Source organism: Brassica napus, chromosome C8 (genome assembly GCF_020379485.1).
Source record: "Brassica napus cultivar Da-Ae chromosome C8, Da-Ae, whole genome shotgun sequence".
Taxonomy (NCBI): domain Eukaryota; kingdom Viridiplantae; phylum Streptophyta; class Magnoliopsida; order Brassicales; family Brassicaceae; genus Brassica; species Brassica napus.
Window position 1 is genome coordinate 2,849,106 of NC_063451.1, and position 23,810 is coordinate 2,872,915.

Consider the following 23,810-nt stretch of genomic DNA (forward strand, 5'->3'; position numbering starts at 1 on the left):
TGAGGACTTGAGAGAGAAGCTCTTGAAGCTTGATTGGATCATCTTGGAGCTGTGAAGTGATGATGGCCCTTGCACTTGAGAATGGCTTAGACCTCCCCTTGCATTTGATTTTGTACTCAATGGCCCCATCTTTAAGCTTCATTGGGTGGAGAGTGAGAGTGTGAAGAGTCTTATCAAGAGGTGGAGGCTGAGGTTCTTTCACAATCTTCTTCTTGTCATGAGCAACCTTTGTAGCTCTACTCACCTCCAACTTTTTAGCACTTTCCAAGTGCTCATCACACAGCTCTTTAGAGGACTCTCCAACAAGACTTTCTTTCTCAATACCAACCCCTTCAGCCTTTGTCTTCTCAATGGAGGATGCTCCACAAGTGATTGTTCCACAATACCCAGCATTCATCTTTGGGGATTGTAGTGGATAGGAGACAGCTTTGTTCACATTTAGGAGTGTGACCTTCTTGTTGGCAAAGTCTATGCAAGCTCCCACTGTTGTGAGGAATGGAGTGCCAAGGATCAATGGGACTCTCTTCTCAGTTGCCATCTTCAGAACAGTAAGGTCTATAGGAATGGTGCATGCTCCAATTTTTAAAGGGAAATCCTTGATGAGACCAATAGGAGTTGTAGAAGAGGAATCTCCAAACTGTATGGAAGATGTGTTTGGCTCCATGCTCTCAATTCCTAGACTCTTCATCATCTCCATTGAGATCACATTCACACTTGCACCAGAATCAACAAGAGCATCATCAAAAGTGAGCTTACCAAGGTAGCAAGGCAAGGTGAACATCCCTTGAGACTCAAGCTTAGGGAGGGACTTTGGAGGGATTGGTGGATCAATCTTCGGAATTGAGATGTCCAAAAGCTCGGCCACTTCAGAGTGGTCTAGAATGTCGTTGATGAGCATCATCTGGACATGAGCTTCACGCATACCCGAGATTTCTGGAAGCCTGACCCCAACATCACTTAGATCTTTCCTGAACTTGGAGAGCACCTTCTTCTGAGCTTTGGTGAGAACTCTTTGGGGGAAAGGGAGATGATCATAGGGTGATAGCACAACATTAGTTGCTTCCTCTAGCTCAACCTTTTTCAGCTTGTAGTCAGCCTTGGGCTCAGCTCTTTGCAGATTCGTTGCTTCAACCTTTGTGGCAGCATCTTTCACAATTTGTGCTTCAGCTGTGGCTACAACAAATCTCTCAACTTCCCCAAACTCAGTTCCACATACTAATCTTTCAATCTCATCCTCCTCTTTCTCATGATCACTCAGCTCAATCTTTGGAGAAGTAGTGGAGAAGACAGCATTGCAAGACTCCTTGAGGTTCTTTTCTAGTTTTCCTGGTAAAGACCCCATTGGCTGCTTCGAGGATGAAGGCATAGAAGCAACTTGACTCTCCAAAGCCTGAGATGAGAGGCAAGTTGCATGTACTTGTTGTTGAGGTCAGCATAGTTCCCATCAATCTTTGCATGGATGTTCTTGAACTCATAAATCATGGTCTTCTCATTTCTGGCCTGAAATTCCAAGAGTTGCTTGAACATAGAATCCACACTTGAATCTGGAGCTTGAGCTTGAGAAGAAATTCCTTGAGTCTGAGGAGATTGGTTGGCTTGAGGATAGTTCTGCTTGGCTTGGTAACCTCCTTGTTGATTCTTGTAGTAAGGTCTTTGCTTGTTTTGGTACTGAAAATTGGGTCCCTTCCTGTACCAAGAACCATTGTTGTTGATGAAGCATACCTCTTCTTGACCTTCCAAACCATCAACCTCATTGACCTTGGGAGGAAGCTCTTGAATAGGACCACCCACAAAGTTCATCTGCTCCTGTTTAGCTTGGTTGGAAAGAAGCAAATCCATCTTCTCTTGCAAGGACTTGATCTTTTTCTTTGTCTGCTGATCATCACTTCTGTTGATCCTATCATGCTCCTCACTGTAGACTGAGTCACTCTTGGCCATGTTCTCTACCAGTTCCTCTGCCTCTTCCTCAGTTCTTCCCAAAAAGAAACTATTGCTGGCAGTATCAAGCCTGTTTCGGCATTGTGGTAGAGCTCCTCTATAGAAGGTGCTAAGCAAACTCTCCTTGCTGAAACCATGATGAGGGCATTGAGACCAATAGCCCTTGAACCTCTCCCATGCTTCACTGAAGCTCTCTAGACCTTTCTGTTGAAACCCGGAGATTTCGTTCCTGATCTTAGCTGTCCTTGAAGTAGAGAAGAACTTGTCTAGGAAAGCTCTCTTGCACTCATCCCAAGTAGTGACAGTGCCACTTGGAAGAGTCTTCTCCCAGTGGTGTGCTTTGTCTCCCAAAGAGAAAGGGAACAACTTCAACTTGAAAGCATCTTCAGAAACACCATTTGTCTTGGACAAGCCACAATACTTATCAAACTTGTACAAATGATCAAAAGGGTCTTCAGCAGCAAGACCATGATACTTGTTGTTCTCTATGGTGTTGAGCAGCCCTGACTTGATCTCAAAGTTGTTGTTCTCCACAGCTGGAGCTCTGATTCCCAACCTATGACCATTAATGTGAGGTTGATCGTAGGCTCCAATGGCACGAGCTTGACGCTGTGGATGTTGTGGCTGGCGCTGTGGTCTTAAAGGATCAGCTCTTGGATTAATGCCTCCGTGGGCATCACCATCTTGAGGTAAATTCTCCATATCAAACCCCAACCTTTGCAAGTGAGCATGTTGCTCTACTTCTCTTCTCTGTCTTGCTATATCCCTCTCAAGTGCTCTAATGTCTTCAACTCTTGGAACTAGGTTTGTTGGACCTCTGCTCCTTGTGTTCATACACCTGAAATGCAAAGGGAGAAGAACAAAGAGAAGCAATAACACAATTAAATAAAATTTGACTTAGTCTCAAGCAAATGACTAAATCCCAATGTCACAATCAACTTAGAATTTGGCAACGGCGCCAATTTGATGCAAGACTTTTCAAGGGTCTAAGATCAAATCAATGTAGTATAAAAGATTGTCGAACCAATCCTAGGTGATTCTAAAGCAAAGGGAATGCAAGTTCATGCTTAAGCTAAGTGCGATCCGGTTTTAAGATGGTATGAACTAAGAACTAATAAGCTAATGCAATAAAGTAATGATCTTTCTTTTTCAATTTGAAGCAAGAGGACTCATGGGGCTAGGCATTTGATCTTGGGTGATGTAGATCCATTCTAAGGGTGGCAAGGTATCAATCAAACACTTTCCTTATTCCTAGACACTAACCTAAACAAACTTTATCTCTAGATGAATGTTCTTTTGGTAAAGCAACTCAAGCATCTAATCTCTTAGGTTGAATGTTACTAAAGTAAACATGGAGAACAAGTCTAATAGCAATCTTAACTCCTTTAGCAACTAATCTCTTAGGTAAAGCAAGCTAAAAGCATTGAAGAGTTGGTCCAGGCATTTCATCATACACCTTGTGGGCATAAAATGCCTAGAGATCTATTTTAGTATGATCATGACTAAAGTAGCATTGAGAACCCTCAACAAGCAAGGAAACAAGTAAATCTAACACTAAACACCCTAGATCTTCTCTAATCACCCTTAATCACCCTAGCCCATGAATCCAAGATTAGTCTACTCACTAATAGACATGAATAACCCCAAAACCATGGATGATTCAAGGTTAAACATGATTAGAGAGCAAGATAATCAAGCAAAGATAAGAACTTATGATCAAGATTAGATCTTTCACCTAAAAGTTCTTTGTGATTAGATAGAGAATAAGATAATCCTTAGTTTAGAATTACAAAAGTATTTATATCATCTTTGGATAACCTAATGGTTTCTTTTAAAAATTCTAAAATACCCTTAAGAAATATCTAAAATTGCTTAAGTAAAATCGCGCGACCCGGGTAGCAGTCGCTAGCAACAACCCGCGTGAAGCACCCCGAGTTGAAGCGTCGAGCAGCTACAAATACGCGCGCGGGTACGAATCCCCGCGTCCTTCTCCCCGCTTCAGACCGTCGACACTGTCTCTCTCCGTACGCACGGGTAGGCGATCCCGCGAGCCTTCAACCCGCTGTAGCCTGAGCTTGGATACTATGGTTCGTCGTCTCTGTTATGGTTCATCGTCTCTGTTCTACTCGAGCCTCTCCTCTCCGACCATCAAACAGCCCTACTCGAGCCTGATTTCTTCTTCCTCGCCTTGATCAAGCCGTGACTGCGCCACCGTCTCCTCCAAGCCACGACCAAGCTTCCTCTGTGGCGTCAGTGTATCCATCTCCGTCGCTTGCTCCACTACGGGATCCCGTCCAAGCCGTGCTCTCAGGTGCTCGAGTCTCGTCGTCGTCGAGCTTTGCCGTGGTTTGAATCAGCCTCGCCGTCGTTCGCGTTGAAACCAAGCTCTCGATCTCCTCCAATGGAGACTTCTTCAATATTTGCAAGACAGGTCCCCGAAATCTTGATTATTTACACATTCGCCCCAAACTCTTAAAGTTGCATAAAAGACCTCTCGAATTGGCCCTGAATCTTTTGATTGTGCAAAATAACCCAAGCGACTTCCTCTGAATTTGCAGCATTGTCCACCGACTCTTGATGGTTCTCAAACTGGCCACAAACTGTGTAATTTGCAAGTATAACCTTGCGATTTTTCCACAAACTTCTCAAGTGTGCACATTAGCCCCTATTTATGCAATTATGCATGTAAATGCAATATTAAGACCTAAATGCAACCTAGAATGATTAAAATGAGTTAAATGAGATGCTAAATACCATTAAGATCATGAGTTATCAACTCCCCCACACTAGTCCTTTACTTGTCCACAAGTAAACTTTAAAAACAATCAAGAGGAAGATATTTAAAATTGGGAGCTTATAACCAAAAGAAACTCTTTCTAGCCTTCAATATGACATCCTAAATAAAACATAGCAAATAGCATGAGCAACTCCCTTGTTATACTCTAGCTTTTCTAGGCCTATCCATACTCTTATGCCTCTACTCAAGTTGCAATACTCATCAACCAACAAGTTTCTTCAACCAGCTCTCACATTGATTCACAAACACACACAAGGTGAATTCTCACAAATGGACACATGATCTCAATCATTTGGCTAGGTAAGCAATGGTCTAATATGAATGAAAAGAAGGATTCAAATGTTGTCATTTCAAGGTGGTTATCACTCAAGAACAAGGAGCTTGATCATTATGCAAAATTTATCTAAGATTAGAAGCAACTCATGCATACGTAGATTCATTGTCATCATTCTACCCCATTCCTAAGTGATTACAAATTCTACACCCATTTCATTTATCCCATAACCCAAAATGAAAAACACTCACATCACTCACCCAATGAACAACATTCTTTTCTTAAGACTCAACCACTAAGGACCTCTTATTCACTTTTCACATTTCTAAGCTCTAACACTTTTTATTATCCCTTCCCCACTATCTTATTGAATCTTTCTTTTTTTTCTTTTTCTTTTTCTCCATTTTCTTTTTTTTTTTTTTTTTTTTTAGAGGGGGAAGGTCTCAAACAATACAATCAAGAGCTTTCTTATTTTTCTATTCTAGGTCCCTAGGGCTTTTCTTTCTCATGACAATCTTTTGTTCATCAATCTCAACTTTATCACTTCCCAAACCAAAGATATAAACCTTTAAGGAACAAAGACCCCACTCACCATCCTAGAAGCTAGCTCAAATGATGACCCTATGCTAGCAAGAGATGAGAACAAATCCATGTCGCTCCCAATACTCTCAAGATTTTGCACATGACAAACTATCAAAAGAGGCCTCACTCATGCAATTCAATGTTTGGTCTCAAAGAATGGTTAGGGTTGTAGGGTATGGAGTGTCATTTGGGTTAACAAAGATTGGCATAATGGAATAAGATAACCCAAATGTGTATGAGATCCATGATCAAGTATGCAAGTGCCCATATGCAAGAGAGATTAAGTTCATTCAAGCCAAGTTAAGATTGGAGCTGATCTTAAGAACAATGCCAACATCAAGCAAGCAAACAAGTTTCAAGAAGAGTGTTCAAGGCTCGAAGCTTACAAATTTTTTTTCAAAAGATGCTTAAGCTACTTGATATGTTTAGCTAGGATGTCAAATTGAGTTCTAGACATGTGTTCTTTACAAGGTTTCTCCCAATGCATGAATGCAATCTAAATGCTTCTAGACTCAATCCTAAAGATGCAAATGATGCAACTAAATGCTTATTTTTGTGATTTTCGAAATTTTTCAATTTTTGTGGATTTTCTATGCAAATAATTATTCACAATGCAATGCATGAGACTTAATGACAAGTAGACAAAACAAAACACAATGTGAGATAGTAGACTCTCCCCCAAACTTACTTCACACAGTCTCTTGTGTGAGAATAAGCTCAAAGGAGAGATCTACGGGAAATACATGAACATGATAACTAAGTATTTACAAAGGTAGAATGCACTTACTTGAAGTTGCCTGTCATAAGAGAAGGGAAATGAGGAGGGAGGACTTGTTGTCACCTTGGAATTTTCGACATGACCCTTGGGAATTTTTTAGAATTTCCCCAAACTTGTCCCTAAGCTTATTCAAACACACTAAAGCAAGAAAAAGATATATAAAGATATATACAAAGGATACCATGGGACTTCCTCCCAAGTGAGCTTGTTTTAAGTCTCTAGCTTGACTTTCCTTTCAATTGGCTAATGAAGAGGAGGATCTTTCCCACCTTCAAGAGTGATGGTGAGGACTTGAGAGAGAAGCTCTTGAAGCTTGATTGGATCATCTTGGAGCTGTGAAGTGATGATGGCCCTTGCACTTGAGAATGGCTTAGACCTCCCCTTGCATTTGATTTTGTACTCAATGGCCCCATCTTTAAGCTTCATTGGGTGGAGAGTGAGAGTGTGAAGAGTCTTATCAAGAGGTGGAGGCTGAGGTTCTTTCACAATCTTCTTCTTGTCATGAGCAACCTTTGTAGCTCTACTCACCTCCAACTTTTTAGCACTTTCCAAGTGCTCATCACACAGCTCTTTAGAGGACTCTCCAACAAGACTTTCTTTCTCAATACCAACCCCTTCAGCCTTTGTCTTCTCAATGGAGGATGCTCCACAAGTGATTGTTCCACAATACCCAGCATTCATCTTTGGGGATTGTAGTGGATAGGAGACAGCTTTGTTCACATTTAGGAGTGTGACCTTCTTGTTGGCAAAGTCTATGCAAGCTCCCACTGTTGTGAGGAATGGAGTGCCAAGGATCAATGGGACTCTCTTCTCAGTTGCCATCTTCAGAACAGTAAGGTCTATAGGAATGGTGCATGCTCCAATTTTTAAAGGGAAATCCTTGATGAGACCAATAGGAGTTGTAGAAGAGGAATCTCCAAACTGTATGGAAGATGTGTTTGGCTCCATGCTCTCAATTCCTAGACTCTTCATCATCTCCATTGAGATCACATTCACACTTGCACCAGAATCAACAAGAGCATCATCAAAAGTGAGCTTACCAAGGTAGCAAGGCAAGGTGAACATCCCTTGAGACTCAAGCTTAGGGAGGGACTTTGGAGGGATTGGTGGATCAATCTTCGGAATTGAGATGTCCAAAAGCTCGGCCACTTCAGTTTGGTGGTCTAGAATGTCGTTGATGAGCATCATCTGGACATGAGCTTCACGCATACCCGAGATTTCTGGAAGCCTGACCCCAACATCACTTAGATCTTTCCTGAACTTGGAGAGCACCTTCTTCTGAGCTTTGGTGAGAACTCTTTGGGGGAAAGGGAGATGATCATAGGGTGATAGCACAACATTAGTTGCTTCCTCTAGCTCAACCTTTTTCAGCTTGTAGTCAGCCTTGGGCTCAGCTCTTTGCAGATTCGTTGCTTCAACCTTTGTGGCAGCATCTTTCACAATTTGTGCTTCAGCTGTGGCTACAACAAATCTCTCAACTTCCCCAAACTCAGTTCCACATACTAATCTTTCAATCTCATCCTCCTCTTTCTCATGATAACTCAGCTCAATCTTTGGAGAAGTAGTGGAGAAGACAGCATTGCAAGACTCCTTGAGGTTCTTTTCTAGTTTTCCTGGTAAAGACCCCATTGGCTGCTTCGAGGATGAAGGCATAGAAGCAACTTGACTCTCCAAAGCCTGAGATGAGAGGCAAGTTGCATGTACTTGTTGTTGAGGTCAGCATAGTTCCCATCAATCTTTGCATGGATGTTCTTGAACTCATAAATCTTGGTCTTCTCATTTCTGGCCTGAAATTCCAAGAGTTGCTTGAACATAGAATCCACACTTGAATCTGGAGCTTGAGCTTGAGAAGAAATTCCTTGAGTCTGAGGAGATTGGTTGGCTTGAGGATAGTTCTGCTTGGCTTGGTAACCTCCTTGTTGATTCTTGTAGTAAGGTCTTTGCTTGTTTTGGTACTGAAAATTGGGTCCCTTCCTGTACCAAGAACCATTGTTGTTGATGAAGCATACCTCTTCTTGACCTTCCAAACCATCAACCTCATTGACCTTGGGAGGAAGCTCTTGAATAGGACCACCCACAAAGTTCATCTGCTCCTGTTTAGCTTGGTTGGAAAGAAGCAAATCCATCTTCTCTTGCAAGGACTTGATCTTTTTCTTTGTCTGCTGATCATCACTTCTGTTGATCCTATCATGCTCCTCACTGTAGACTGAGTCACTCTTGGCCATGTTCTCTACCAGTTCCTCTGCCTCTTCCTCAGTTCTTCCCAAAAAGAAACTATTGCTGGCAGTATCAAGCCTGTTTCGGCATTGTGGTAGAGCTCCTCTATAGAAGGTGCTAAGCAAACTCTCCTTGCTGAAACCATGATGAGGGCATTGAGACCAATAGCCCTTGAACCTCTCCCATGCTTCACTGAAGCTCTCTAGACCTTTCTGTTGAAACCCGGAGATTTCGTTCCTGATCTTAGCTGTCCTTGAAGTAGAGAAGAACTTGTCTAGGAAAGCTCTCTTGCACTCATCCCAAGTAGTGACAGTGCCACTTGGAAGAGTCTTCTCCCAGTGGTGTGCTTTGTCTCCCAAAGAGAAAGGGAACAACTTCAACTTGAAAGCATCTTCAGAAACACCATTTGTCTTGGACAAGCCACAATACTTATCAAACTTGTACAAATGATCAAAAGGGTCTTCAGCAGCAAGACCATGATACTTGTTGTTCTCTATGGTGTTGAGCAGCCCTGACTTGATCTCAAAGTTGTTGTTCTCCACAGCTGGAGCTCTGATTCCCAACCTATGACCATTAATGTGAGGTTGATCGTAGGCTCCAATGGCACGAGCTTGACGCTGTGGATGTTGTGGCTGGCGCTGTGGTCTTAAAGGATCAGCTCTTGGATTAATGCCTCCGTGGGCATCACCATCTTGAGGTAAATTCTCCATATCAAACCCCAACCTTTGCAAGTGAGCCTGTTGCTCTACTTCTCTTCTCTGTCTTGCTATATCCCTCTCAAGTGCTCTAATGTCTTCAACTCTTGGAACTAGGTTTGTTGGACCTCTGCTCCTTGTGTTCATACACCTGAAATGCAAAGGGAGAAGAACAAAGAGAAGCAATAACACAATTAAATAAAATTTGACTTAGTCTCAAGCAAATGACTAAATCCCAATGTCACAATCAACTTAGAATTTGGCAACGGCGCCAATTTGATGCAAGACTTTTCAAGGGTCTAAGATCAAATCAATGTAGTATAAAAGATTGTCGAACCAATCCTAGGTGATTCTAAAGCAAAGGGAATGCAAGTTCATGCTTAATCTAAGTGCGATCCGGTTTTAAGATGGTATGAACTAAGAACTAATAAGCTAATGCAATAAAGTAATGATCTTTCTTTTTCAATTTGAAGCAAGAGGACTCATGGGGCTAGGCATTTGATCTTGGGTGATGTAGATCCATTCTAAGGGTGGCAAGGTATCAATCAAACACTTTCCTTATTCCTAGACACTAACCTAAACAAACTTTATCTCTAGATGAATGTTCTTTTGGTAAAGCAACTCAAGCATCTAATCTCTTAGGTTGAATGTTACTAAAGTAAACATGGAGAACAAGTCTAATAGCAATCTTAACTCCTTTAGCAACTAATCTCTTAGGTAAAGCAAGCTAAAAGCATTGAAGAGTTGGTCCAGGCATTTCATCATACACCTTGTGGGCATAAAATGCCTAGAGATCTATTTTAGTATGATCATGACTAAAGTAGCATTGAGAACCCTCAACAAGCAAGGAAACAAGTAAATCTAACACTAAACACCCTAGATCTTCTCTAATCACCCTTAATCACCCTAGCCCATGAATCCAAGATTAGTCTACTCACTAATAGACATGAATAACCCCAAAACCATGGATGATTCAAGGTTAAACATGATTAGAGAGCAAGATAATCAAGCAAAGATAAGAACTTATGATCAAGATTAGATCTTTCACCTAAAAGTTCTTTGTGATTAGATAGAGAATAAGATAATCCTTAGTTTAGAATTACAAAAGTATTTATATCATCTTTGGATAACCTAATGGTTTCTTTTAAAAATTCTAAAATACCCTTAAGAAATATCTAAAATTGCTTAAGTAAAATCGCGCGACCCGGGTAGCAGTCGCTAGCAACAACCCGCGTGAAGCACCCCGAGTTGAAGCGTCGAGCAGCTACAAATACGCGCGCGGGTACGAATCCCCGCGTCCTTCTCCCCGCTTCAGACCGTCGACACTGTCTCTCTCCGTACGCACGGGTAGGCGATCCCGCGAGCCTTCAACCCGCTGTAGCCTGAGCTTGGATACTATGGTTCGTCGTCTCTGTTATGGTTCATCGTCTCTGTTCTACTCGAGCCTCTCCTCTCCGACCATCAAACAGCCCTACTCGAGCCTGATTTCTTCTTCCTCGCCTTGATCAAGCCGTGACTGCACCACCGTCTCCTCCAAGCCACGACCAAGCTTCCTCTGTGGCGTCAGTGTCTCCATCTCCGTCGCTTGCTCCACTACGGGATCCCGTCCAAGCCGTGCTCTCAGGTGCTCGAGTCTCGTCGTCGTCGAGCTTTGCCGTGGTTGGAATCAGCCTCGCCGTCGTTCGCGTTGAAACCAAGCTCTCGATCTCCTCCAATGGAGACTTCTTCAATATTTGCAAGACAGGTCTTCGAAATCTTGATTATTTACACATTCGCCCCAAACTCTTAAAGTTGCATAAAAGACCTCTCGAATTGGCCCTGAATCTTTTGATTGTACAAAATAACCCAAGCGACTTCCTCTGAATTTGCAGCATTGTCCACCGACTCTTGATGGTTCTCAAACTGGCCACAAACTGTGTAATTTGCAAGTATAACCTTGCGATTTTTCCACAAACTTCTTAAGTGTGCACATTAGCCCCTATTTATGCAATTATGCATGTAAATGCAATATTAAGACCTAAATGCAACCTAGAATGATTAAAATGAGCTAAATGAGATGCTAAATACCATTAAGATCATGAGTTATCAAGCAGAAGGCTCTGCCCCAACGCCCTCGTCGACTAAACTGGATGCTCTCTCCTTGGAAGCTCCACCACCTTCGGAAGCTCCACCGCCTTCGGAACTGGTCGATTCTGGCACATTAGCAGGAGTTGACTTCTTCGAAAGCAATTACAGCTTCCCCTTCAATAAATCGCTCAGGTCCGGAACTCCATCCATCTCTCTAGCTTTGTCTAGGAGCTTCTGTTGTTTCCGAGTAAAAAGGGACAGGCGTGATTACGGGGCCCGAGAACACAAGGAAGCCTCGATTCCCAATCAACTGCAGAAAGGAAGACCGAAACGTAAACTCCATACGAACATCAACAAGTCTTCGCAACTGATCCTAAGGAAAATCCCCACGACAAACTTACCTCTGGCAATTCTGGCTTGTTGACGACGTATCCACTCTCGACTAAGGTCTGGCCAACGGAGGTGGCTATGAGTTGCGATCGCTTGCACGCTTTCAAAGAATTTCTCCGGATATGCGATCGTATTCGGATGGCGAACTGGAAAAACAAAGAAGGCAAAGTCAGAATCAACGAAGAGAAAGCAAATCCTACGGATAATCTCTACCAAGTTCTTTATTCCATAGAACGCGGTAGTCGTCCCCCGATGGTTCTTCGAAAGCATGCTCGTCTGACTTGATATAAAAATACGAACGTTGCCAATCTTGCGTCTTGTTCGGATGACCGGCCAAGACGTTGTAGTTCGCACGCATCTTCACCGAGAAAATCCCGTTCGGCTCAGCCTTCGTGAAAGTCAATTCCTCGAATACTCTCACACTCATCGAGATATCTATCTCCGCCGCCATAACCATCAACATAACGGCTATACGCAACGACCCATTCAACAGCTGAGAGATGGCGATGTCCCGACGAAACGCGTACGACGTCACCAACCGTGGGATTGGAAACCAAAGCTTCGTATGATCTCCAAAGCAGGACTCGTACACACATTGATAGCCAACTGGAGGCGACCAAGGCCGTTGCTCGGTAGACGGGATGATGTATGTAACTCCGGCGCCACCATTTCTCCCTTAGCAAATCCTTCACAGTCTTGTGAGAGGATCAAGAACCGAACACGTTCCCCCACAACTGAACCCGCGGGTCACGCAGTAAGTCAGGCGGAAGCGGGGCAAGTTCCTCAAAGATCCCGCCGGGATGATAGATCATGGGACGGCAATCTATCTGGTCGAAGTGAACCCTCCGATGAACTCGTCTTGAAGGTTTTGGAGCTCGACTCGATGCTTCAGAACCACTCCGCTCAGGACCTATCGAGGCATCACTTCAGTCTTCCCCACTGTTCCTACTACCGCTCGTGCCACTGTCACCACTGGCTTCGATACGACCAGCGGCTTCCTCGCGCGTTTGCCTGTGGGAATCGGCGACTAAAAGGCGCTGAGATAAACTCATATTTTCTGTATCCCGCAGAGCGTCTCGATTTATCAAATCGAACTCATCCAGCGGACTACCACTCGCCGGACTCGGAGAGGTAGCAACGTCCTTCCCCTTCTCCTCGCGTGACAAGCGACTCTTCGAAGGCATGATTCACGGTCTGGGGACGACTAAACCAACGAACCAAGCGGAGAAGCTAACTCGCCAATTGACGTATCTAGAGAGAGAAAATAAAAGTAGAGAGAAGGGAGAGAAAGCGGAATACCTGAGCTTGCAGAGATGAATGACTAAAGCGAAAGGGAAGGACCTATTTATAGCAAAGACGAAGGCACACTTCCCAAACGCAATTATTAGGTCTAGAAGGGCCTAAATGGGCCTCAAGGGCCGCCTACATATCCAGAAACCTACTCGCGATGGTTCGATTTCTCGCTTAAACCGGTTTCCGGTTGAACAGTCAAACCAAAATCAATCTCTGATTTTGACCTAAATTGGTTCTCGCCCAAACCGATCTCCGGCTGAATAGCGAAACCGGTTCAACCATTTCACGGTTCGCGAGTAACCTGCCGCCCGACTAAAGCTTGCCTCCCATCACGAAGACAACAAGAATGGGGTAGACGAGTCATGATGAACTTTACTTGAGCGACTAAATGCGTCCAACAATGGCCAGAGAGACAAGAGACAAAAGGAAGACCGACTAACAGCAAAATGCCCCTCACGCTAGAACCTGTTATCCGAACGAACCTGACCCACAAATTCACTGAGACCGCTACGCTGCTCACAAGTGAACTGGGGAGGGGACTTATTGTAGGAGATGGATTACATCCCTCCACAAGGCCCATCGAATAACAAGGTCTAGCCCAACAAGCTGTATACTTACTCGGCTCGGCGAGTAAGGTTGTCAGCTCGGTTCTAGAGTGCTTTTAGTCGACGACCGAGCCGACCAAAATCACCCGGCTCGGAGGAACTCCACCAAGGCCCGTATACTCGGCCTTCTCAAGTTAAGGCCCAAAAGGGGACCGGATTTAGGGCACACAAGGACGGAAAGCCTATAAAGGGAGAGGAGGCAACAACAAGAAAGGGATCGACACTTCTACACACACACTGAGAGGCTAGATCTAGGGTTTTAGTCTCTCTTTACTCCTAATCGTTATGTACCTTTTCCGGTTTGCTCTTCGAGCTTCGGCTTGTTTCTTTGATCTCCTGTCACTCTTGTACCCCTTTTTGATCAGATCTAATAAAACGTTTTTAGTCATCCCATTTTCGAGTTCTTTTAACCTAGTCGACTGAATCACGTACAAACAAATACGTTATGCTTTCTGTACTAATCAGTGGCCCATCTCGTCGTCGGTCGTTTATATTGTACATGCGCATAGGGCTTAGAAGTGTACAAGTAAGCGTTGGATCTAAGACCAGCTGCAACGCAGGATATTAGCTAATTCTTAGCGCTAATCCTTATGCATTAAGAATAAAATAATAATTAAACTTGACGTTACGCTAAGGTTGAATCCTTAATGAAGGATTTATTTGCGGTTGATCCTTGATGCGCTGGCAACGTCTGATTGGATCGGGAAAGGGATGTGTTTTGTGAGGGAAAAAAAACTCGGTCATTTTCGCGACTCGAGCAGAAAAAAAAACCTTTTCACCTCTCCCGGCGAAACAAAAGGCGATTCTGCAATCCGCTTTGTTCAAGGTAAATCGGACCATTTTAGTTCTTTATTTTTGCATTTGGAGTTGATGCATGTTGATTCATCAGTGTTTATGGATTCGATTGTGGGGATCAAATATATTTTGGGTTTAAAATCAAATTGGGGATTAAAATCGAATTAGGGTTTTCGTCTGGTCTTACTATTTTCTTCTTTTCTACTCACTTCTTTGTTTATGGATTCGATTGTGGGGATCAAATAGATTTTGGGTTTAAAATCGAATTGGGGATTAAAATCGAATTAGGGTTTTCGTCTGGTCTTACTATTTTCTTCTTTTCTACTCGCTTCTTTGTTGGTTTCATCACGATTAAAGGATTTTGATCCGCTTATATGTTTTTGTTCTTGTAGGTTCTGAAATGGAGGAAGAATTGCGAGATATGAAAGCACACAAAGCATACTACAACATGCTTCATTTCGTTGCAAATGCACAACAGGGGATTCCCAAGCTGTGCCCCTGTAGATCTATCACGAAGGAGGTCGTCGATGAAGAGGATACATATGACTACCTCCCTGGGAAAAGATACTTCATATGCAAAGACTATGAGGTTTGAATTCTTCTGTCTATATTTATCAATCTCGTCCTTCCATATTTATTTGTTGTTTGATAAATTCTTTTCTGTTTTCGCAGAATGACGGGATGCATTTCAGGCAACCATGGGTTATGGGAATGCAACAAGAGGTTGAGAGACTCAAAGAACGTTTTCACAAGCAGGAGAAGCTTCTGCGAGAGTGCGAGGCACTTAAGGTGAGTTCTCTCTGATGGTTCACTCGCTTATTAATCATCTTTCTAAGATATTCATTTGTTAATCTGCTGTCTTTTCAGGGCCAGGTGAGGATGCTGCTTATGCGGGTGGCTGAACTCGAGAAAAGAAACTTACCGGTTTCTAACTAAGGTTAGTATTTGAACTTACTAGTTAGAATTCAAATGGAATTTTGTTTGTAGTTAGAAAAGAAACTAGGATTGTGTAACCGTGTCACTTAGTAGTTGAGAATACTTGAAAACAAACTAGGATTGTGTAACCGTTTAATGTTTCTGAGCAAATAACTTTTAGTTTGTAGTTAGGAAACAGACTAGGATTATTAATGCACACCAAACCACCATTTAATTGTGCGTAACTGCACTGCTTCCTTTAAGCCAAAAACCCATTACATTCTCGTGAGTTGTTCTGATATGACTGTTTTCTACTAGGATTCAATAGAGTTATTATAGAATCCCTTATTTAATCGTCTGTGTTTCTACTAGAGAAACACAGACTTCTTCCTAAATGACCAAATCCGGTGGTTATGTAAACCTTGTAATGAGTCAAGGGCCAGGTCTTCTTGACTCCTGCGAACCTCTTCTCTTTACCGGCCAAAGTTCTGGTGTGTCTACTGTCAAAGAGAGGAGAAAATGGTCACCGAAGGAGGATTTAATCCTCATCGGTGCGTGGCTCAACACCAGCAAAGACCCAATAGTAAGTAATGAACAAAAAGTAGGTGCCTTCTGGAACAGGATTGTAGAGTACTACAACTCCAGTCCTCAACTGGTTGGGACAAGCCCACGAGAACTTGGGCCATGCAAGCAAAGATGGGCTAGGATCAACGAGGGAGTTTGCAAGTTTGCTGGCTGTTACGACATGGCACTGAGGGAGCAGAGAAGCGGGCAAAATGAGAACGATGTGATGAAGTCTGCCTTGGATATCTTTGCCAATGACTAGGAATCGAAGTTCAACTTCGAACATGCGTGGAGGGAGCTTCGGCATGCGTGGAGGACAAGCGCAAACCAGCGGATTCCCAAGGCGGCGGTGAAGGGGCAGTGCCAGAGCCAGAGCCAGAAGAGCGACCAATAGGGGTTAAGGCTGCGAAGGCTGGTAGGAAGAGGAAGAAAACTGGAAAAGATGAAGAGTTGGCAAAGCTAGAAAATTTGTTGGAGCTAAAAAAAAAAATCTCTCAGCAAAGTTTGCTAGAGAGTTTGCTTACAAAGCCCGAGCCTCTCTCTGAGATGGAATCAGCTCTCAAAAACAAACTTATGTCTGAATTGTTGTAGGGTTTGTTAGCTCTAACCTTAGTTTCAGATGTTTGCATTATACTAGTTTCAACTGTTTGCATTAGACATAAGTGTAGTTGTCATTTCACAACTAAAACATGTCTATTTACGTTGCTTACACACGTGATTTTCTTCTGTTTCAGGTGAAGTACAAGACCATGTGCTTGTTGAAGACAGAAGCTGGTATCAAATCACGGGTAGTTTGAATTTTCTGTTTGTATTTTCATGTGAACCACGTCACGGGTTGTTTGTATGTTGCCTTTATAAGTCTGTTTGTAGACTAGGATGTTATGTTATTTCCTTTGCTCTTCTACTTCCTTTGTACTGTCTTAAAAATGGATGTAATGATGTTTTAGTGCAATCTATTTCCTTTGCTCTTATTTTCCTTGTACAAATGGTTATGTTCTCTTGATATGGTTCATCTAGACGAGCTTCCCACCTTCATCTAGATGAGCTTTCCACCTTCATCTCCATCAGCAGTTCCCACCATCTCGACGAGCAAGGTATATGGATCCATAGCTCAAAAATGATCTCTTCGGTAATGCTAAAGATTGGTCTGGTTCTGATACTTTGGTTTGTTCTATAAACATTTCATGTTTCTTTGAGGTGGAAATGATACTTTGGTACTTTGAGGTGGAAAATGATACTTTGGTTTGTTCTATAAACATTTCATGTTTCTTTCATTAGCCTCTTTGATGAATTCCCAAGTGTTTCGTTTGTTCAATTATCAGTTATTAAAATAATTTGATGAACCATTAGAGCAATTAAAATGATTCGAAACTTTATTATGTAAAAACCAAAAGAAAGTTTATAAAAACGTCTTTAACTTATGATTATGAAATATATATATATATATATATATATATATATATATGTCTTTAACTTATGATTATGAAATATATATATGTCGACATGGGCACAAAAGTAATACCAAAAGAAAGTTTATAAAAACGTATGTTTGTTATAATGTTTGAAGGAAGGATAGCCAAATATGGCAGATGAACTCGACCGAAGACTCGATGCGGCTGTCAATGAGGCTTTTGATGAATATTTTGAAGAAACATACAACAGCATTGTGGAGAATCGAACTGCAAAAAAAGAAGAAACGTGCATATGTCGAAAGAAACCGAGAAGCGGGGCAGAACCGTCTATGGAATGACTACTTCAGTGAAGATCCGACATTTCCGCCTCATTTATTCAGACGTCGTTTCCGTATGAACAAGGAAGTATTCATGCGTATTGTCGACACCCTCTCAGCAAATGTTCCATTCTTTCAACAAAGAAGAGATGCAGTGGGAAGGTTAGGTCTATCAACACTACAAAAGTGTACGGCAGCTATTCGTATGCTTGCTTACGGCTCTGCGGCTGACGCCGTTGACGAATATCTCCGACTTGGTGAAAGCACATCACTTTCATGTTTAACCAATTTCACAGAAGGCGTAATACAGTTATTTGGAGATGAGTATCTACGAAGACCCACTCCAGAGGATCTTCAACGACTACTCGATATTGGAGAGGTACGCGGCTTTTCGGGGATGATAGGAAGCATCGATTGTATGCATTGGGAGTGGAAGAATTGCCCAACCGCTTGGAAAGGACAGTACACACGTGGATCAGGAAAGCCGATAATTGTCTTGGAGGCTGTAGCTTCACAAGATCTTTGGATATGGCACGCTTTTTTTGGTCCTCCAGGTACCTTAAACGATATTAACGTCTTTGATCGGTCACCTGTTTTTGATGACATTTACCAAGGTCGAGCTCCAAGGGTAACGTACATGGTCAACGGACACCAGTATGATTTGGCTTACTACCTCACGGACGGTATATATCCAAAATGGTCAACATTTATCCAATCTATCACACTCCCTCAAGGTTCTAAAGCAGCATTATTTGCTAAAGTTCAAGAAGCAACCCGAAAAGATGTGGAGCGTGCTTTTGGTGTATTGCAAGCTCGATTTGCGATAGTGAAAAACCCAGCTCTATCATTGGACAAGGAAAAAATAGGGAAGATTATGAGAGCATGTATCATACTAAACAATATGATAGTCGAAAATGAACGAGGTGGATACACTCTGTACGATACATCGGAATTTGAAGAAGGCGAGTCGAGCAGAAGTTCACATGTAGAGCATATTAACAACATGCCTTCACATTTCGGTAATATGCTTGGTCTACGGAATCAGGTTCGAGATAGGCGTACACACGAAGCATTGAAAAATGATTTAATCAAAAATATTTGGAACAAGTTTGGTAATGATGAAGATGTATAATATTGTATGTTTGCTTTTAATCATTGAATAAATAAAAAAATTTAATTTAAATGTTTTACAAATTTAATAATTGTAAATTCCCAAGGACTCCATATTGAGTAACACTATTGGACATACATTTTAGAGTCAAATCCTTAACTATTCAAAAAGTAAAAAATATATATATTATATATCCAAGGACTCCAATGCTGATGAGTAACACCACACCATTAGAGTTGCTCTAAGATTTAATTATGATACCACGCATGCATGTGTTTACCTTTTAACGGTATCTTTGAAAATTTATGAGTATCTTTGACGAACAAACACGTAGTATAAAGACTAAAGTCACTATAAACACTTTATAAAGAAATAGCATAAACACATTATAAAAAATATAGGAGGTTAAGAAGAACAAAAAAACATATTATATCATCACATACTAATGAATGATTTGTAACCAAAGCATATTATATCATCACATATAATTTCACGGCTTGCTTAAGAACAAGCTTTTGGGTTCTAGCGACATTATCAAAAGCAAAAAATATGACATAGTCCTGACTCCTGCCTGAGTAGGAGACTCCTGCATTTTCCAACAAATAATAAAAATTAGCAACAGTAGAAGGAAAGCAGTGAGCGTCACATCAAGATCAGTGTTACCTAACTACGTTTGTATCCTATGAAGAGGTTCTGAAGGATTTGAGACCCCTGTACTTTTGCAAAACGTTTTCTTGCGGCCGATCTATGTCTACTTCATCTGGAAATTCTGAAGAACAAGCAAAAGTAGATATCAATGAGCACTTGAGAGATTCAGACACTCTACAGGGACTCAAATGAATATTTGCACATACACACAGACACATGATGATATCTATACAGAAAAGAACTCCAAACAAAACACCAAAACCCTCTTGTCAAGTTTTCGTCATCCTGAACAAATGAGTAGATTGGCTTATAGCTTTATCACAATACTTAATCACAATACAAATCCAGTGACGCTACAGATACTGTTTGCAAAATTGCAAGTCACAAATGTAGGTAAAAAACAGTTTACCATCTCGGAGTCATTATGAGTTTCATTTAGTTAGAACCACCTATGACAAAATCTCCTCAATGAAAGAAGCAAACAAACGCAGGCAATGAATGTTGTCATGCCTTGGCCAGGTCCATGCATGTCAGAAGATCCCCACGAGGAGCCTTCAACACCTGTTTCATATTCAGGGCATGTATCCCACTTAAGTAGCAATATAAAAAGAAAAAAAAACTAATCTTTTGTAAGGGAATAAATACACATACAGTAGATGCAAGCAGGCTGTAAAATATACTCAGAAGAAGTGACTCCAGAATCACCATCATCACTAGAATAGCTTTAAAATATCTTCACCAAGTGAATTCAAATCCACAGAAGTAGACAGAGGAAACAAGACCTATCATCATAAAGAACAAGCAAGGCTTAGAACTGAAACACTGCACAAGTGATTCCATTCAAGTTGTTGTTGTTGTCTAAGGTACATAGCAGATGTTTGACCTTCATCTGATCTTTGACCTTTATCTGTTATTGGCTTCTTATTAACTCTGGAAACACTCTGTGACACAAAACTATGTTTTATATGTTTGCACTTGAACATGTAATTACCTGAGGGATCCAATACATATAGAGTAATAAGATTGCATCCAAGTCAATTTCACGGTTGGTGTACAAATGGGATAGGTTTAAGATCTTCAAGAAGACACCAAACTCAACTGGCCCCTCTCAAATTACTGTTCTAAAATTTGAAGTGTGTGTAGTGAAGATGTTCTGCAATTGTTTAGATTGTTATTATTGATGCTTTAGTAGGGACTAGTGACAAATGTAGCAGAGAATCTTTAGTACTCTGTTGAGTTGGTAATGAGCTAAGAGTGGATCCATCCCTTTGTTTATAGAGCATTCAGTTTTGTAAAGATTGAGTAATACAATGGAAAGCTCACTGCTCAGCTTGTTTGAGCTGGTCTATAATTTTGAACTTCTTGTAACTGAAGAAGCGAGAGAGATCAATAATTAAGCAGAAAAGATGAGAAACTTTTTAAAGATGAAGATGTGATCTGTCCAAACACAATAATCAGAAGAATATAGACAAACACGACAGTGAAAAGTGTAAAAAAAGTTGTCATCCACTGACTAAAGAAAGATTTTATTAAAGAAAGAATCATATGATTATGGACTACAAAAATACAAATATTGAACTGAACTAAAAAGAATAATACAACTGAAACTCTTATCAGTTATCATTACCGAAGCTGAACCTGTTTGAGTTGCATCAGTTTTCTCCTCAAATTACATAAGAAATAGTCAGTACCTAGTAATCATTGACTCATCATCATGATCATCATCACATGAGAAAAGAAGCGACAAGCTCAGCATCAAGGTCGGCCAAACCTTCAAAAATTGTATCCAAATCAACATTAGCTAGATCATTCAAACCTCCTCCTGCAGCAGCCGGAGGTGATAACAGAGCGTTCTTGTTGCTGCAATAATTTTCAGAAACAGCCTCAATCTGATGATGATGTTCATCCTCATCAGGAGGAGTTGTTGATAAAGCAGCGTTGTTGTTGTTGTAGTTGAAGAAACTGTCACAAACAGCGATGATCTGATCATCCTCTGTACTGATCAGCGTTGTTTGATCATTACTCATGTCCTCCTTCTTCTCATGCGATCCTTTTCTTCGATCAAATTCAACGACGTACTCATCACGCAACCTCTCCGCAGCCTTCCACAGTATCTGCATGGACTCCATGGCTTCCATGATTTCTTCCCGGCTCTTACTCGCAAGAAGCTTCTCGTCCTCCCACCAGTAGCCTAGCCCGAGTTCCTTCCGAGCCATGCAAACAGCGATGTCCTCCCGCATCTCTCTGCTGTCTTCCGGAACGGGAGGAGGAGCGGGCCTTTGACCGGAGAGATATGCGGAGACCACCGAATCGACCGAGGAGTGTCCGAAGGAGAAGAAAGAGACGTTGGAATGGGAAGAAGAAGGAGTTGCTAAGATAGCGATCTGAGCGTCGCCGAGAAGACAGAGCTGTGCGGCCTTACTGAAGAGACCATCTCTTCGCTTCGTGAAAGTTACAGCCTTTGAGCTTTTGTCAGTGATCTTCTTAATCTCAGCTTTCCTCTTCGTTCCTCCTCTTTTCACCATTGTTCGAAGAAAACGAAACCCTACTTTTCAATATTACAGAGATTTAGAGAATGTAGAGAAGCTTTAGAACAAAAAGATAGCAAAGTAAACACTCTCTCGATCTATCTGGTCGGTATATATAGGTTACGTTGTTGTAATTAATTTATCCGCTAATCAGTAATTAACTTCGACTATTTCCTTTTTTTAAACTAAACGGTCATTAAAGATGGATTAACTTACAATATTTCCTTTTTTAAAAGTAACATTAAAACCAGACCCGTTCGATTCAACCTAATTTAATTTAATCGTACCAAAGGTTCGAGAGATGGAAATAAATTAATTACCCCAAGTGATCCTTTTCATTCCCCCCATAATTGCATCACCAGCCCCTTTTTTTTCCTTCTTTTCGTTTATGCCCCCTAGGGTTTCGATTATAGAATTAGGGTTTTTAATCTGTAGTTGGGTCTGGATTGTCTGATTAGACTTGGCTTTCCTTCTTTTAAAGCAAAATCTGTTCTTATAATTCATTGTAATAACTTGGTTCTTCATCTCCCCGATCGACAGAGATAGCTCTCTGAGGTAAATCAAGATTCGCAAAGCTTTTTGCATCTTTTTGCTTGATTTATACGTTTTACGTAACACCTTTTCGAAATTGAGGTGACATAAAAACAAAGGGAAGAATATTTTGTGACGAATTAAAATCGTTTTATTTTAGTCTAATTGTTTAAAAAAAAAATTGATAAAAAAAACTAATACTAAAGAAAAGAAAAGAAAAACAATTATAAAAAGAAAGAATAGATTAGGTACCACAAAATCAAAGGTAAAGAAGAAAAAAATTTGTGAGTGATCTAAAAAAAAATTAAAAGAAAAAGAGTATAGAAGGTGATAAGGGGAGAATCGAACGTGGAGGGGTGGGGGCACCGAAGGCATATAACTAGCCGAAAGAGCCGAGGTGTTCAATCAGGACCGGCTCAATACTGTTAGGGGTATAAAAGAAAATTTTTACTCTCTAAAATTTATATGCAAGTAATGTTTAAAATATTTTTAAAATTTAATCAGTAATATTTTGTATATTTTCTAATGAAAATAAAACTATATACATATCAAATAATTTTGGACCCTTTTCAATTTTATTTATTATTTATAATTTTTTTATATATAAAAATATAGATTTTTAAAAAATTAAACCTCTTATTTATTATTATACGAGGGGACACGGGCTTGGACCCGGGGCGATCGCACCGCTTGTCCCCCCTTGTAAACTGGCCCTGGTTCAATATGTACTAGTTTTTTTTTTTTTTTTTTTTTTTTTTTTTTTTTTTTTGGTCACGGGCGGTCTCCGGATTTCCAGAGGACTCGAACCCAGGTGCCTTGAGATCCAGTTCACTCTAGTGTTACCACTAGGCTATTCTGTCCCGGCCCTGGTTCAATATGTACTAGTTTACACAAACAAATTATATTCCGGAGCATGTGTCACGTGGGTGCATGGGTCTGCCCCTGCTCCCATCAGTAAGTTTTGGTGTTTGACATAGCTGTTAATAAGTTCACGGTTATTGTCCTCGTATAGGGTACAACTCTATAGAGTATCATTACCAGTGAGCAAAACCGTTGCTTTTTTTTTTAGTCACTCTCAGGTTCTTTCACCATTTTAATTTTCATTTTTCTAATTAGCCTTATAGATAATTTGACGTAGTATTGAGATATTGTCGTGGCAGATTGGATACTTGACAGTGCTTCGAGATATGATGATTACAACCAGACCATTGCTCAGTCTTTAAAGTAGACCCTTTGGGTGAAATTATTGCTTGATGCTCGCAGATTGAAGGCTAGAGAAGCTGATAAAAACTTTTGCTTGATGCTCTCAGAGTGATCTGAGTGATCACATTGTGGCGGTTACACTACAAGAAA

The 23,810-nt window shown here is 41.2% G+C and overlaps 1 protein-coding gene and 2 non-coding genes across 3 annotated transcripts; 2 read left to right on the top strand and 1 right to left on the bottom strand.

The window, feature by feature from the left end:
- The first annotated feature begins 2,068 nt into the window (after positions 1-2,068).
- LOC125592245 lies at positions 2,069-2,175 on the top strand. Its single transcript, XR_007328083.1, has one exon. It is a non-coding gene; the product is annotated as a small nucleolar RNA R71 (small nucleolar RNA).
- Positions 2,176-8,724: 6,549 nt separating this feature from the next.
- Positions 8,725-8,831, top strand: LOC125592246. The gene has a single exon (XR_007328084.1). It is a non-coding gene; the product is annotated as a small nucleolar RNA R71 (small nucleolar RNA).
- Positions 8,832-18,511: 9,680 nt separating this feature from the next.
- On the bottom strand, positions 18,512-23,475 carry LOC106423808 (agamous-like MADS-box protein AGL97). The gene has a single exon (XM_048765666.1). It carries the CDS (start codon positions 21,921-21,923, stop codon positions 21,123-21,125), a length of 801 nt encoding a protein of 266 aa, XP_048621623.1. The 5' UTR covers positions 21,924-23,475; the 3' UTR covers positions 18,512-21,122.
- Positions 23,476-23,810: the final 335 nt, after the last annotated feature.